This window comes from Osmerus mordax, chromosome 8, assembly GCF_038355195.1.
Source record: "Osmerus mordax isolate fOsmMor3 chromosome 8, fOsmMor3.pri, whole genome shotgun sequence".
In the NCBI taxonomy this organism is placed as follows: domain Eukaryota; kingdom Metazoa; phylum Chordata; class Actinopteri; order Osmeriformes; family Osmeridae; genus Osmerus; species Osmerus mordax.
The window spans coordinates 15,873,233-15,890,247 of record NC_090057.1 but is presented as its reverse complement, the minus strand read 5'-3'; the positions used below and the strand labels follow the sequence as shown (position 1 = coordinate 15,890,247).

The window sequence follows — 17,015 nt, the reverse complement described above, 5'->3', positions numbered from 1 at the left end:
TTTAGGAGGACTATGTTTGTGTGATGTGTAGCCTAACTCCAGCTAATCATAAACAAGGCAGCATTTCCATGTAACATTGTCATTTTATTTCAAACAAAGTGCCAAACATTGAATTAAAATCTTCTGCCAGTCCCCGCTACAGGTTCTGTCTGTTGGCCCTGACAATGAAGCACAAAATAAGTTAGTGTTCTATCAACATAATTGCACGTGTAAAAAGGGGCTATACAAGTCATTAAAAAATCACATCTAAAATAATATACATCATCAAAAAAATATGTGATTCTAGATTTTTGTCACATAGCCATGTGAAAGGTTGGATATGGAAGCTGCAATCATGATTCATTCACCTGGCTTGTTTTGAATGGGCTGCCGGGGTGTGTTTGAGTGTCTCCTCTATGAGGAGCTCCACAGCTTTCTCTCCGAGTCCCGTCTTCCACTTCATCACAGCGTCTGGAATTAGAACCTGTACCACCTGTAGGTCCATCACTGGCACCTCTTCAGTGTCTGCCCTGTAGTCGCCTGAATAGGAGAGCCTCTCGCTGGTTCTCCTCCAATGTCTCCATCTTCCGGAGCATAACCTGTAATGTGTCTGTCATTAAAGACAAGTAAAACAAGTTTACAAGAGTTAGCATGATTGACATACACTGTGGTTCTTCTAGATTAGCTGTAACATTGATGTAAATAACAAATGTTACCTTGAATGGTTGTATACAAAGCATTAGTATGACAACATTTGTTGTTTTGACAAATATGTATCCCCCCCACCACGATCAGAACAACTTATGTATGCCTTACAATGAGTTGGCAATGCTATTGAGAAGCTTTGAGTATTTTTTTGATCAGAATCAGAATTCGGTTTATTTGCCATGTATGTTATACAAACACAGAATTTACTGTGGCAGGGAGGTGCAAAACACTAAACAGATCTTAAATTAAGTAAAAGTACAAAAGTTTAACTATTTCTAAGAACTAAACAATCTAAAAATACAACAATTTAAACATAAAATAAAATATATATGAAAATAAGAATGTTGAGTGTCTTATATTTGCACTTGCCTGGCTGCCAGCTGTTTTCCTGGGCCCCCAATGGGTTCACCTCCACCAGACCAGAGTTGAGATCTAGGGGTATGGCATCTGGTGATGCAAAAGTTAAGTCATGCTTTTGCTTCAAAACATAGCCTTTAGGGTTACCATGGCTCATACAATTATTGTCACTGTTATAAACGGTCATTCATTACTTTACCATCATTTCCCAGGGACACAGTGCTAGGCCGTGTGACGGTGGTAGGATAATCTGTACAGAAATGAAAGTGTAATGTAGTTTATGTACATAGTTTTAGCATATTGATATTAAAGGAGTAGCATTGCACATATGCGATCGTTCGAAAGCAGGACCCCACAGCGTAGAGTCGCACATGTGTGACGCTACGCTGAACATTCCAACCGACTATTTTCCGATAGACAAAAACTATATGACAAACGCTATAGTATGGCTTCAAAATGTACAATTAGTAGGCTAACAAGTAACACTAGCAGGTAGTAGCATTGCTACGAGTATTATGCTAGGTTGCTAGCTGCCGTTTTGGAAAAATAACTGGTGGAAGCGTCGGACATATTTAGAACTCACGCGTTAAAAGGTTAAAAAGAAACTTAGTTAGTTACTTTACAGATTACTTGATTTTAAAAGTAACTAAGTTAGATTACAAGTTACTTTATTAGTTACATTCAGCAGCTGCCGACAACACCCCCGCCACCTCAACATAAAAATGACAACCGATTTTGCCAACACTCACTTTATTTGAAGTGCATTTTTAACTGTAATGTACACAAAAACAATGTACATTTACATTTATGCATTTAGCAGACGCTTTTATCCAAAGCGACTTTCAAGAGAGAGCTTTACAAAAGAGCATAGGTCACTGATCATAACAACGAGATAGCCCCAAAGATTGCGAGCAGCCAAAAGATGAAGCATACATTGTGAAAAAAACAAATAAGTGCCAAAGAGCATGCAGTTAAACAAGTTACAGTTAAACAACATGAAACTCAAAAAGGGCAAGAGTGTACCTGTAAGAAAAACAAACAACAGTAAAATATTTCACAGCGAGTAGAAGCATTTAAAACCGTTACAACTAACCAACAAGAGCAACAAGTCTCTCAATAAGAGTCATTGTGATCCTGGAGGAAACTGACATCAGGTCCAAGCATTCCTAAGTGCCGTTGTACTCCCGGAACAAGTGCGTCTTGAGCCTTTTCTTGAAGGTGGGGAGACAGTCAGTGTCCCTGATGGAGGTGGGGAGTTGATTCCACCATTGGGGGGCCAGACAGGAGAAGAGCTTGTGTTGGGACCGGGCACTCTTGAGCGGTGGGACCACCAGACGGTTGTCAGAAGAAGACCGTAGGTGGTCCCACCTCCCCAATGGCACCCCCCGCCCCCCCCCCTGGAAGGTCAAGTCATTTAAGGTTTACCTTATAAAACAGGTCTATAGCTTACTCTTTTATTAAACAAACTAAATGGCCTTATGTTATTTATTTTATTTACACGATGGCAAGTCATTTCTGTCTCATGGTCGTCGTCGTCCCCCCCCCCCCCCCCCCCACCGCCCTGCCCCCCCTCCCAAAGCTGTAAACTTAGGGGAAACACTGTGATTGTGATGTAGTCTGGTCTTATTTGTCACATATAATCAAAACGAGATGGCACCGGAGCAAAGGCGCTTGAGGAAAGTGGCGTCTCAGAGTCACTGGGAGGGAGTGGTAGGTCTATGTATATACACATGACGTGACCCTCATGCTGAAAACGTGACTTAATTGTCGCATAGGCTACATGACTTCACTCCCAGAGACGCAAGAAGAAATCAAATATATATTTTACAATTAATGACAAAATAGTGTGTTACTAAGTAACGCGTTACCGGCATCACTGCTCCTGACGGAGGAATCCTAATTAAGGCTACATAATCATTTGCATGAATGTAGGCTACCACAGCATTGGCAATTTGACTAGAATAGATGTGGTGATTACAGGGCTCTCAAGTTTTGAAGACAGGCAAGAGTGACATTCTCCCCCCCCCCCCCCCCCCACGCCCCGTCGTCGTCGTCGTCAGGGGGTCAAAATAAATGTATTAATTAATTGCTTTTTACCTGACATCTTTGAAAGGCAGCAATGATTAATGCATCCATGGCCAAGATATAATTATAAAATATGACATTATTTTAAAAGTGACCTATAACATCGACTATTCAGAATCAGAATCAGAAAGGGATTTATTCGCCATGAAAGTTTGCACAGACAAGGAATTTGCTTTGGCAGGAAGGTGCATACAATAAACATATACCTAAAATTTAAATATGTGGACTAACTATACTAAGGGTACATAAACTAGCAGTACTAAGTGGGATTAGAATATAATTAAATATACAATAAAATATAAGTTGCCGTAAATTACAATATAAAAATACAAAAATACAAATATTACAAAAAATACAAATGTACAAGATACCATGTTGTAATGCAGTGCAAAAAGCAGAGTGTTTTAAGCAAGAAGTCATTTGAGTCAGTGTGGTCCCTTGGCCTTGTTGAAGAGGCCAACAGCGGAAGGGAAGAAACTGTTTTTGTGGCGTGAGGTATTGGTCCTGATAGACCGCAGCCTTCTGCCGGAGGGGAGTGACTGAAACAGGGAGTGTCCAGGGTGGGAGGAGTCGGCCACAATCTTCCTCGCTCGCCTCAGGGTCCTCGAGGTGTGCAGGTCCTCGAGGGTAGGCAGATTGCAGCCAATCACCTTCTCAGCAGTACGGATGATACGCTGCAGTCTGCTCTTGTCCTTGGCAGTGGCAGCAGCGTACCAGAAACACTATTCAAAACACTTAAATGTATTTAGTGCTAATAAAATTATTACGCCTATTTGGAAAGAGATGTTTATAATGTGACAATATGTCAGTCATCGTGTGATAACGAAAATAAGACTTGGCCAATTATATATAACAGACGAAGTATTGCAAGCTCCGTCAGATGTATCGGGCCCATGTTTGTCCCGCACTGGGTTCGAACCTGTCACCTCTGACATCCTTAGCGCCATCACTACCAACTACGCCAACGAAAAGCTGGCAATCTGTTGATGCGGGTGGCCTTTTACATACCTGAGGAGTGAGTTTCACCGATACATACTGGCTACATCTATGAACTACTTGTTCTGAGCAGGTGTCAGTGAACAGGCTGTAAAACTGTTGGTTAAGACACTCATGAAAAACTGATGCTAATTATCTGGTAAACATTTTCTAACAGCAGTCAAGTTGTCATTGTTTGTGTCAAACAAGTTGTGAATATGTTGTAACAGTAAAACAGGAGATCATGACTGTGCTCAAAGTGATGCTCGAGCTCCAGTGGTTTGCTTTGTAGGTGAACAAAACTTTCAGAAGACGTTGTAGCAGAATCAAGATTTATTACAGGATATGCTTTTTTTCCATTGGTTGTTGCATTAAATCTTACCCAGATACAATGGTGCTATTTTCCGATTGGCTATTGTACAGACCCTTTCTTTTTTTTGATTGGCTGATAAGTGGCAGGCTCGACTAAGAACTTCAGGGGAGACGCGCTTGATTCTGCCGGTTCCATAGTGAGAGCGGCGCGGCCAGAGGAATTTTGGTTGGGTGCTGCGGCATATTAAATAATATAAATATTTTTTTTTCTGCGTGAGAAATACAATGTGTGGCGAGAGGGCGTGACAAAAGACCGAAATGAGTGACTGTCACGCTCAATGCGTGACACTTGAGAGCCCTGGAATAAGTACTTCAGAGATGACAGAGAATATAAATTGTGATATGAGAAATATAGGTACCAAAACCACTGAGAAGAAATGTCATCACATATCTATCTATAAATACAGAAAGCTGTGTGTCACCGAGGGCACTGTGTCCTATCTATAATTCCAGGAATCTGTGTGTTTGCCACCAATTATATCACGGGCATACACTGTCTGTAGTTCAAGGAATCTGTATTTCTGTGTTTCACTGCTTAATCCCAGTCTGCATCACGGGGCACTGTGCACTAGTTATTATACATTTTACATAAAGTAGTGCCATATTGTAAAATTCTTTTTCAAAATGAAAAATATTGGGTTTAGACGCCGTACTGTACTCCCATTGCCTATTACATCCTACATCTTTTACACGACATCCTCTACCGGCTCGAAAACTACACGGCGTGCTCTCATTGGACGTGGACCAGCACAGCCGTCAAGCGACCAATCAATGTGGGCCACGGTAAGATTTTGTTGTGCACTTTTTAGGTAGCGTTGTACTGTGTGCAGGTGTTGCTAACTGACTTTTGAAGTAGTTGAAGAGGTGAACGGAGAACATTTTAAGCAATGAGACCGTTTTTACTCGGTAAGAAATGTGTCTTTAAAAAAACGCAGATGCGTTGTGTGTGTGTGTGCAAGTAGCTAAATGCCTGCTAGCTATCAATTTAGTGCAGCTAGTTACTATATTATGTATAGTATAGCTAAAGCTAGCTAACTACAATGGTCTTGTCTAGCTTCAAATATCTCGCAAACACTAGCTAGCTATGTAGCTATATCATCAAGCAAAATGCATTGTTGATTTGCTTGTTATCTTAATTAGAAGTGCAACTGAGATGATCTTATAGCTAGTATCTAAACACTTCTTGTCTTATGTTGGCTTGCTAGCTAGCCAATTGAACGATAGCAAACTTGAATTGTGGCTACTGTATCAAGCTCTAATGTTGATGTGACTTAAGTCACACAGATAATGTCTGATTGCTCTAACAAAGCAATGAACTCACGAACAGCAATGGACTCACAAACATCAACAGCACAGTGCTTACCTCATGCCAGGTGTGTTGGGGTGTTCCCTGGTGTTGATGGTCCAGGGCTTCTACTCCGCCAGTGACGATGTGGTTGAACTCAACCCCTCCAACTTTAACCGCGAGGTCCTTCAGAGTGACAGTCTGTGGCTAATCGAGTTCTATGCTCCTTGGTGAGTAGGTGCTTAAGCAACTTTTCTGAGGAGCCCATGTTTTGGAGTCTGAACCCTCTCTAGGTTCTAACTTTTGAATTGAACCAGTACTGTCAAATTGATTCATACGAGACATACAGTACCAGTCAAAGTTTGTGTCCAAACTCTCTCCTGTTGCCTGAACTGAGCCGTATGCCTTAACAGGTGTGGCCACTGTCAGAGCCTGACTCCTGAGTGGAAGAAAACTGCTTCTGCCCTGAAGGTTAACAGTTTTGTCAAGACTGCTCATTTCTGTCTTACTATACTGTAATACAATGGATACTACTTTATTAGATTGCTGCCAACTGTGCATATGTCACATTATTCATTAAAAGTAACCTGTACTGTCATTATCAGGGTATTGTCAAGATGGGAGCTGTTGACGCAGACCAACACAAGTCCTTGGGCGGCCAGTACGGTGTCAGAGGCTTCCCCACGATCAAAATCTTTGGAGCCAATAAGAACAAGCCAGATGATTATCAAGGTATCTCAAACCTTTAACCTTTTTTCCTGCTTAATTTGAAGACAGACTTGGTGACTCAGTGGTAAATGCTGGACTGATCATGTATTAAAATGATTGTTGCCCTCGTTGGAACAGGTTTGCCCTGAACTTCTGCTTTTGTCTTGCCATTTTTCTCCCGTGTCTTGTCTTCCTCAGGTGGGCGCAGCAGCCAGAACATTGTGGATGGGGCCCTGACGGCTCTTCGGTCTCTGGTGAAGGACAGGCTGAGTGGCAGGTCTGGAGGCTCAGACTACAGCAGAGGGGTACAGTATAACACTCAAGACTTGAGCAACCACTCCCAAATAATGGGAGTTTTGGGTAATCCCAAAATATTATGGGAGATTGTTAACTGTTAAGTGTCCCATTTCCCTTGCTATATTCAACTAGGTCTAACAGGAAAACTAGATTTACTGGCCACTAGGTTTAATAAAAAAAGTGGCCCCAAAACAGGATCCATAAATCTGCTTTCTTTAATTCTCTAAAGGCAAATTCTCATGCCTACTGAAACTTCATGTGTCTCTTTCATCTTCCAGAGCGGTGGCGGCAACAGTGGTGGAGGCAGTAAGAAGGATGTATTGGAGCTAACAGATGATAACTTTGAAAAGCTTGTGCTGGACAGTGGGGATGTGTGGCTGGTGGAGTTCTTTGCACCCTGGTGTGGACACTGCAAGAAGTGAGTTTTTCCCCACATAATGACTTATACTTTCCTACTGCACAACTAGCCATGAATTTCACACACACTAAGCTTGTCTGTTATTTACTATCATAATTGGATGTAAATGCAACAAATTTGGTCAAAATACAAGAGAAATGTTTGAGGATGTTACTCAAGGACATCACCAGGAGGCAGTGCTGTAGTTATACAAAACCAATGACAGACTCGCTCTTGTGTGGGTTGTCTGTGATTTTAAACAATCATTATTGCGCTCTAACCTCCAGTCACTTGTGTGTGTCAACAGCCTGGAGCCTGAGTGGGCGGCCGCCGCCTCTGCCGTCAAGGAGCAGACTAACGGCAAGATTCACCTGGGAGCTGTGGATGCCACTGTGCACCAGGGCCTGGCCAGTCGCTATGGGGTGAGCAGGAACATCTCAAACAACCATGACCCCTAACAAAAATATTATTTAATAAATAATAATAATAAAAAAATAATAATATATATATATATATATATAATTTCTGTCTTTCATTATTGCAGTGATTTTGTTTTTACCTGCTTCTTCTTTTAAGTATAGCACTTTTCCATGAGTGCATCTGTTATCGCTAGATCATGATCAACTATGGTCACCATAGGGTAGCAGTGTGAGAGCAGGACTGATGTTGAAACAACGTTCTGTGTTTGCAGATCCGCGGGTTCCCCACAATTAAGATCTTCCGTAAGGGGGAGGAGCCTGAAGACTACCAGGGTGGGCGGACACGATCTGATATCATCGCCAGAGCTATGGAATTGTTCTCTGACAATGCCCCTCCTCCTGAGTTGCTGGAGGTGAGTGGACAACAGAAGACATCTGTGCATGCATCAACCATGACTCGACTCAAAACAATGATACTTTATACATACAGTGTCTGACTGACACAAGGGTTTGTGTGTGTATCAGATACTTGACGGGGACATCCTGAAGAAGGCCTGTGATGACTACCAGCTCTGTGTTATTGCCGTGCTGCCACACATCCTGGACACAGGTGAGATGTCCCTATAGTACTGCCGGTTAGATATGTGTTAAATATACTGGCATCAGTCCTTGGTAGATGCTCGAGACTTTTATATTGTTTTTGCCTTCAAACAGGCGCAGCCGGCAGGAATGGATATTTGGAGGTGATGATGAAGATGGCTGAGAAGTACAAGAAGAAGATGTGGGGGTATTGATTGTCACAGGGATCTCTGTTGATCTCATTGTGCATCATAAGGATGCACAATGCTTATTATAGACTGGTAGTTAGACTCTTGTTTGAGCACGATTGTAATCTTCATGCTTCTCTTTCTCTCTCATCCATAGCTGGCTGTGGACAGAGGCCGGTGCCCAAATGGACCTGGAGTCAGTACTGGGCATTGGAGGGTTCGGGTACCCCGCCATGGCAGCCATCAACGCCCGCAAGATGAAGTTTGCATTGCTGAAGGGCTCGTTTAGTGAAACAGGCATTCACGAGTTCCTCAGGTAGGGACTGCTGTTCACTCAGTTAAAAAGGACAAATCAGTTGTAAGTCCTTGGTTTGTTTCTTTTAATTTTCTATTTTCTTCTCCGCTGGTCAGGGATCTCTCTGTTGGACGTGGCTCCACTGCTACAGTGGGAGGCGGGGCGTTGCCAAAGATTCACGCTGTTAAACCATGGGACGGTAAAGACGGAGAGGTGAGTGCAGAACGTTTTAAGACTAGGGATGGGTGCTGATTTTATAGCTCTCTCTTTTGTTTTACAAATCTATATTAAAATTTGCCTTTCCAATAATCTTTTTTGTTCATTATTGGTCACCTATAATCCCATGTAGATTTTATTAACAAAGTTTCTGAATATAAATTGTGACAAGGACCTTTCTCTTTATTGATATTCTGGTAACATGCCTTTTCTCATTAGTCTCATCCTCTCTTCTGTCATCCACAGCTTCCTGTGGAGGACGACTATGACCTCAGCGACGTGGATCTAGATGAGGATTTTGGGAAGGACGAGTTGTGAGCCCATCATTAAAAAAAATTATCCAGTTTGATCTAGTATTGTCTAGCTCAGCGTTACCCATCTTCTTCCTCTCCTGTGGACGAAGCGGAGGCTGGGTCGCTCTGTTACTGAAATGCTCCAGAAGAGACACAGTCACCTGCAGCTTCTCCCGTCATCCTGTCTGTCAGAGGGTGGGGGGAGCATGGCATACCCTAACCAATTTATTAAACATGGCTATTCAGTGGAACTGTCTTCTCTTTAATTTAATCACACACATAATCTTAGATCGGGATCTAATCCAATTTCACTCTCATTTCACGCCCGGCCTGATATTACTTAAAAACATTTTTCTTGATGGTGATAATGTTGGTGAATTGAAATTGTCTGTGCAGGACAGGGGATGCTGTCGGACTCCTTGTGTAGATTTTTATTACACAACTTTATTTCAATTGTGTTAAAGCAAAATGACATTTTTGTTACAAAAATAAAGAGAATAAAAACATCTGCACTTCATTATTTATGTAAACTGCTACATGGTGGGAGAAGCTATGAGCTCATGCAAGACCTAAACACAGCTTTCCTTACCAAGAACTTGGTACACCCTCCTGATAGTTGATGGAACCAAGTTGATGGAACCTATTTAACTTGTAAAGCCTTGACAAATAAATCTATGCAAAAGTGGGGGTTCATGTATGGCGCGCCATCATGAATATTAATGCAAATTCCCCACCTACATATTTTCACTAGAAATCCTTTTTTGAAAATATGAAGGGGTGGGCTAAAGCTGAAATTAAGTTACTTTTAACCATACTGTAGTTGTTTCTCAAGACAATTGTAAGTGATGTTTTTAGTTTGTTATCACTGAAACCGAGGTTAACCTTTTTTGGTAAACATGTCAACATTACTCCTTGCATTCCATAAGTGATAGTGTTATTTTCCGGTCGTCCACACCAGTAAGGTTTGGATGTATGGATCTAAATAATTGGAAAAACAAGCTTGTTCTTTTCTACATAATCCTTATGAATCCAAACCCAGAAATATGGCACAAACTCTCTGGGAGAGACAACTTCAGTAAGGTAAGAGGTGAGTAGTGTTTCTTTGAGTGACATATGAAAGTAAAATCAAGTTTAGATTATATTTTGTCTGGGAAATCTGATGAAAAAACAGATATGAATATGACTTTGTGGATGTATTACATACTATATGAGAGCACAGTATTCCAGTGGTGCCCATTATACAGATTTAGATGCTTTTCCTCTTTCCGGTAATACTTGGTAGTGTAATACATACAGGTATTAGATATGGCACTTCACTTTGACTAAATTAATCCAAGTTAAGAAAGAGGCCTCAGAATAGAACATTATCAAGGATATTAGTTGTAGAAGCGCACTTGCAGCAGTGCAGTTATATGAACAAAGAACACTAGTTGATGTAGAGTGAATTGTGAACCAGGGCACTGGCAGATATGAGGACCTTAATAATGTATACATTTGAAGCGACATTGAATGTGCACATAAAATGGCTACCAGGGAGGGGGTGTTATGATGATGAATGGTAAATAAAACACCAAGTCTGATTACTACAACTGTATATGTGTGTGTTGGTGAGGGGGTTAGTCAGTCCATCTGTTCCGAAGCATTCCTTCAGAACTGACGAGAGGTTCCCTGATCAGACTGCAGCAGCCGAACAATAGAGGGGTCACTCTTGGCTCCTTTGATGAACTCCTCCAGAGACAGACGTCCTGGAGAACAAGATTGTCACATTGTAGATGCCCCTTCCATGTGATAAACTTGTCATTCCAGGATTATACAAACTATAAAGGGGTGACAGATTGGAAAGGCTCAAAAAATTCAACTCACCATCATTGTCTATGTCCATCTGTCTGAAGATCTTATCTGTTCGTTTCTCTGGTGTTGATTCATCCTCAGGCATCTTCATCACTGACGACACCATCTTGTAGATTGCCTATGGTGGTAAAATTGGCTATCCTTATAATTTGTGAATGAGTCACATAGACAGATCACATAATAGATCCTTCTTGCCATCGCAGTCAGAAACATCACATGGGCTTGAGTAAAATAAAGTATTTTGAGCCAACTGCTATTACAGCAGCCATATGCTTCAGGGACACTATTAAAAAGGCATGTTTATTTAGGTTGCCTGTATCACCTACCACAATGGTCTGGGCTAATACTGATATGGAACCGGCTGCCAAATTTGGTCACATTGGTGGTAGAGTAAATAAAGTCACAGTGATAAAGAGCCCATAAAAATAGACAGTTTAACCGTTTTATGGTTACGAACACCCGTGTGGAAAACAGGAATAACATAACTCTTTTGCTTTCCTTTCTTCATTGCTATATAATTACAACTGCACTATTCCGAGAATCGTGAAAATGACCCTACGGCATTCAAAAAAAAAAAGGCAGTATGAGATGTGGGTAAAGGGTCAGGATACAGGTTAGGGTATGTTTTAACCGTGTTTTTTTTTCAGTACAATTGTCACAGGCAGAACCCAGAAACAAGTTTGTTTTTGGGGGGGGCAAAAACCACAAAACATATGTTTCCCACAGATTAGAAAGCAAAAAGCTAAAATGTCCCTGCACTGTAAAATTTTACCAGGATTTAACAATATTTAACTGCAATATTTCACAATAAATCATCGTATTATAACTTTGCAGGCTTTAACTGCAATAATCCCAATATCATGTTATAATGCAGAATTTACTGTGAAATCAATGTAGACACAGTAAGTTACTGTGAAAGAAACGATACCGGGATTTCACAGCATTTTGTTGGGTTATTTCACAGTAAAATACTCTTTTCAATTCATCCTTTGAGATAACCCAGTACATTACTGTAAAACTTGAATTGCACTTGAACTGCGCTGCATTGTGGGATCAAGAAGAGACAGGTGGATACAGCACACGATAGAAGAGCTCGAAGGTACACTCAGAAATGGCATAGTTTATTACATCTATTTGATTTTATTTAAAGTCATTTTCTCAAAATGTATTCATAAAAATTCCTTAGAATGAGCATAAGTCTGTTAATTCTTAAATATATTCAACATAATCAATTAAAATATACTATAATGTTTTAAATATGGCTAGCTGTGTAATAAGCAACATTCAAAACTTGTATGAGATTGGTTTACATGCAATTTTCAGGAAGTGAAATAGTTTTGAGGTGGAAATGACGTCAGTTTTCGCGCTTTCCCAACCGTTTCTCTTTTCCACCATTTCACCTCGGTGCTGCCTGCCAGGATCGTGACTTTTGCTCTGTAACGGTAAACTATCTGCAGTCATCCAATTTAGCTGCTAGTAATCTCTGTGCGTACTTACTTGTGCAGTTAATACCGTACTTCACTGATTTGAATAATCAAATCCAGTAAACCCGTCATGATTGCAAACATTTTCGTGTAGTTTGATGGCTAGCTTAGTCTCACATGGTCGATGCTTCAGCTAGGGTGGCTAATTTGCAGCTGGCGTCAGTGAAATAGGAACATTGAGTATGTTGCCTCAGCTAAAGATTCGTAGCAAGTACTGTTCAAATTACAGTTAGGTCCATAAGTATTTGGACATTGACACAATTTTCATCATTATGGCTCTGTATACCACCACAATGGATTTGAAATGAAACAATCAAGATGTGCTTTAAGTGCAGACTTTCAGCTTTAATTTCAGGGTATTTACATCCAAATCAGGTGAACGGTGTAGGAATTACAATACATTTTATATGTGGCCCCCCCCTTTTTAAGGGACCAAAAGTAATTGGACAATTGGCTGCTCAGCTGTTCCATGGCCAGGTGTATGTTATTCCCTCATAAAGGGAGTTTGTTATTTCATTGACAAAGAGCAGATAAAAGGTCTAGAGTTCATTTCAAGTATGGTATTTGTGTTTGGAATCTGTTGCTGTCAACTCTCAATATGAAGTCCAAAGAGCTGTCACCATCAGTGAAGCAAGCCATCGTGAGGCTGAAAAATCAAAACAAACCTATCAGAGAGATAGCAAAAACATTAGGTGTGGCCAAATCAACTGTTTGGTACATTCTTAAAAAGAAAGAACGCACTGGTGAGCTCAGCAACACCAAAAGACCCGGAAGACCACGGAAAACAACTGTGGTGGATGACAGAAGAATTCTTTCCCTGGTGAAGAAAAACCCCTTCACAACAGTTGGCCAGATCAAGAACACTCTCCAGGAGGTAGGCGTATCTGTGTCAAAGTCAACAATTAAGAGAAGACTTCACCAGAGTAAATACAGAGGGTTCACCACAAGATGTAAACCATTGGTGAGTCTCAAAAACAGGAAGACCAGATTAGAGTTTGCCAAAAAAACATCTAAAAGAGCCTGTACAGTTCTGGAACAACATCCTATGGACAGATGAGACCAAGATCAACTTGTACCAGAATGATGGGAAGAGAAGAGTATGGAGAAGGGAAGGAACTGCTCATGATCCAAAGCATACCACCTCATCAGTGAAGCATGGTGGAGGTAGTGTTATGGCGTGGGCATGTATGGCTGCCAATGGAACTGGTTCCCTTGTATTTATTGATGATGTGACTGCTGACAAAAGCAGTAGGATGAATTCTGAAGTGTTTCGGGCAATATTATCTGCTCAGATTCAGCCAAATGCTTCAGAAGCAGATGGACAATGACCCGAAGCATACTGCGAAAGCAACCAAAGAGTTTTTTAAGGCAAATAAGTGGAATGTTCTGCAATGGCCAAGTCAATCACCTGACCTAAATCCAATTGAGCATGCATTTCACTTGCTAAAGACAAAACTGAAGGGAAAATGCCCCAAGAACAAGCAGGAACTGAAGACAGTTGCAGTAGAGGCCTGGCAGAGCATCACCAGGGACGAAACCTAGCGTCTGGTGATGTCTATGGGTTCCAGACTTCAGGCTGTCATTGACTGCAAAGGATTTGCAACCAAGTATTAAAAGTGACAATTAGATTTATGATTATGTTAGTTTGTCCAATTATTTTTGGTCCCTTAAAAAGAGGGGGGGCACATATAAAATGTGTTGTAATTCCTACACCATTCACCTGATTTGGATGTAAATACCCTGAAATTAAAGCTGAAAGTCTGCACTTAAAGCACATCTTGATTGTTTCATTTCAAATCCATTGTGGTGGTATACAGAGCCAAAATGATGAAAATTGTGTCAATGTCCAAATACTTATGGACGTAACTGTATACATACAACTTTGTAGGTTTTTGCCAGCTCCAAATTTAGGATGAACTATTAGCTAACTCTGCTGTGGGTCAGCGTATTTTTATAGCTAAGTATTAACATTGGAGTGAACTAGTGTTGCACAGTAAACCTGTACTAAAAAGAGACACTCGCTACATAGTTTCAGTGTCCCTGTGCATACATAGGAGACCATCACTGCAAAAGAGCTGCAATTCCGGTGCAGACAGGAGAACCTAGCAGAACGCCATCTCTGTAGCACTCCATCCAGTCCAGAACCCGGGGTCCTGAAGTCTCGACTCTTACGATACTCAAACGATGCGATGTTAATATACCTCTCTGATCTAACGAGTCTGGCTAACTGTCGTGACCTCTCAGGTGGGCTATGGCTGCGATGGAGAGCTGGAGAGATGGTTGTTCTGTTAGGTTCTCCTGTCTCTGCACAGGAACTGCAGATCTTTTGCAGTGATCGTTAATGAGCCTAATGACGAATCATGGTCAGAATTATGATGGCCCATGCTACACCCCCTACAATGGAAGCCAATTCCAGGTTGATGGTAAACAATATAAAACAGTACATGGGAAGTCCAAAAGTTAAATTGTTGGATTTAATAGTGAATTTAATACTTATTAAGTTATCATTATTAAAAAGTTAAAATGAGTTTTGTCTTTGTTGTCTTTGTTCTTACTTTGACTTTTAATTTAGCAAATCCAAAGCACGTTTGTGTGGTAAAATCACAGTTAACAAGTCAAATTTGCAGTATTTTGCTGTGTTATTTAAATTGTAAATGTACAGTAAATTACTGGCTACTAGTTGCATTACTTTTACAGTAAAAAACATAGAAATACAGACAATCATTGTAATTTATATACAGCAAGACGATGTAATTCCACAGCAACATACTGCTATATCACAGTAATCCAATGGCATGACAACTGTGAAGTTACAATATACCGCTGTAGTTGCATTGCATTTTACTGTGAAATGTTTACAGTTCATTATTGTGAAACGTGCAATACATTACTGTGAAATATTTATATCAAATTACTGTAAAATTACTGTGAAAGTAATGCAACTAGTAGCCAGTAATTTACTGTAAAGTTACAGTGAAATATTTTACAGTGTGTACTTACTGTAAGTCGCTCTGGATAAGAGCGTCTGCTAAATGACTAAATGTAAATTTGTGGTGGTGGTGGGGTTGCCCCGTATCTGACCGGGGGGGATTCAAAATAATTCCTTTGTTAATCATTCGTTACACAGAATGTTATTATATGAAATATTAATCAAAAATCATTCACACCTTCACAAAATCCCCACGCCCAACCCAAAATCCCCACATTTAACACCCCTTTCAAAATTCACACCCCATTCAAGTCCTATCTGCCAGAAACCGAAGAATAGAAATGAGTTCCCTTGTCCTGAGACCTGCTTTCTTACCTGCCTGTTTCTACATCTGTTTGTCCACCTCACCTGTTGCTTCAGCTGGCTTTCTCACAGCAGCATGTTTAGGGTGACCAGACGTCCTCTTTAACCCGGACCTGTCCTCTTTTCGAGACTTAAAAAATGCGTTCAGCAGGGATTCCAAAATTGTCCTGGATTTTGCCTCCTCGGATATTTGTGTCCTTATAAGTTTTGGAAAGGGTATCTCCCTTACGTCCCACCTTCTTGCGCGAGCTCTGACTGAAGAGAGAACTGTCATTTTGATCAGATAATGCGGCTGCAATACACGACCAGCACCAAAAAGTACAAATGTGTATCGATATCCTTCTCAATTACACTAAATTGTTAGTTTACTTGCTGTGCCAACTAGCACTAAATCCCATTTTTGTATGTCACTTTGTATAAAAGCATCTGCTAATCTCAATGAATACAATGTCTAAGAGTCTTATGACTCATGAATTTTCCATTAGAATATGACAATTCTATCAATGTACATCTATACATCCTGGGGACACAGACCAAATCAAGACCCATCTAACACGGCACATAATACCCAAACCCAAATATTCTAATTCATGTAATTCTTCAATGTATTGAATCAAACCACTATAACCACTCCTGACTTGTTTCAGTTTTTTTTATTCAAATAATGATGCCTACACTTTTAAGTAATTGTAGGCCGATACATGCTATTATTGTATGTTCTAAAAGTAGCAACAAATAACAATTGTTAATAACAATAATAGTCTGATTTTAACCTTTTTATATTTAGCTGAGACATCTTTAACCTCTCCCTCAGCCTGTCTGTACTCCCCACCTGCTTCAAGAGGACCACCATCGTCACTGTGCCCAATAACACCAAGGTCACCTGCATGAACGACTATTGCCCGATAGCACTGACTTCTGTCATCATTAAATGCTTTGAGCAGCTAGTCAAAACATTCATTTGCTTCTCGCTGCTTCCCACCCTGGACCCTATGCAGTTGCATACTGGTAAACAGGTCTACAGACGATGCCATCACCCTGACTATGCACACCGCTCTCTCCCGCCTGGACAAAGGAATACGTATGTGAGGATGATGTTCATTGACTACAGCTCAGCATTTAATACCATCATCCCCTCCAGACTCGTCTCCAAGCTTGTGGACCTGGGACTAAGCACCTCCCTATGCAAGTGGATCTTCAACCTCCTGATTGGGAGACCACAGGTGGCGAGAGAA

The 17,015-nt window shown here is 40.8% G+C and overlaps 2 protein-coding genes and 1 long non-coding RNA gene across 3 annotated transcripts in view; 1 reads left to right on the top strand and 2 right to left on the bottom strand.

The window, feature by feature from the left end:
- Window positions 1-479: 479 nt before the first annotated feature.
- On the bottom strand, window positions 480-1,382 carry LOC136947165 (uncharacterized). The gene is made up of 3 exons (XR_010877000.1): window positions 1,244-1,382; window positions 1,057-1,134; window positions 480-589 (listed from the first exon to the last, which is right to left on the bottom strand). It is a non-coding gene; the product is annotated as an uncharacterized lncRNA (long non-coding RNA).
- Window positions 1,383-5,280: 3,898 nt separating this feature from the next.
- Window positions 5,281-9,644, top strand: pdia6 (protein disulfide isomerase family A, member 6). The gene is made up of 13 exons (XM_067241401.1): window positions 5,281-5,382; window positions 5,850-5,991; window positions 6,175-6,232; window positions 6,367-6,493; window positions 6,668-6,774; window positions 7,045-7,184; window positions 7,471-7,585; window positions 7,855-7,995; window positions 8,108-8,192; window positions 8,297-8,369; window positions 8,507-8,665; window positions 8,761-8,857; window positions 9,107-9,644. The coding sequence occupies exons 1-13, from the start codon at window positions 5,364-5,366 to the stop codon at window positions 9,176-9,178; spliced, it is 1,335 nt and encodes a 444-aa protein (XP_067097502.1). The 5' UTR covers window positions 5,281-5,363; the 3' UTR covers window positions 9,179-9,644.
- Window positions 9,645-9,652: 8 nt separating this feature from the next.
- Window positions 9,653-17,015, bottom strand: part of hpcal1 (hippocalcin-like 1) — a 49,709-nt gene continuing 42,346 nt past the window's right edge. The window contains exons 3-4 of the mRNA XM_067241402.1: window positions 11,017-11,122; window positions 9,653-10,898 (exon numbers count right to left, since the gene is read on the bottom strand). Coding sequence (XP_067097503.1) covers window positions 10,801-10,898; window positions 11,017-11,122 — 204 coding nt within the window. The 3' untranslated portion in view covers window positions 9,653-10,800. The remainder of the gene's footprint in view (window positions 10,899-11,016; window positions 11,123-17,015) is intronic.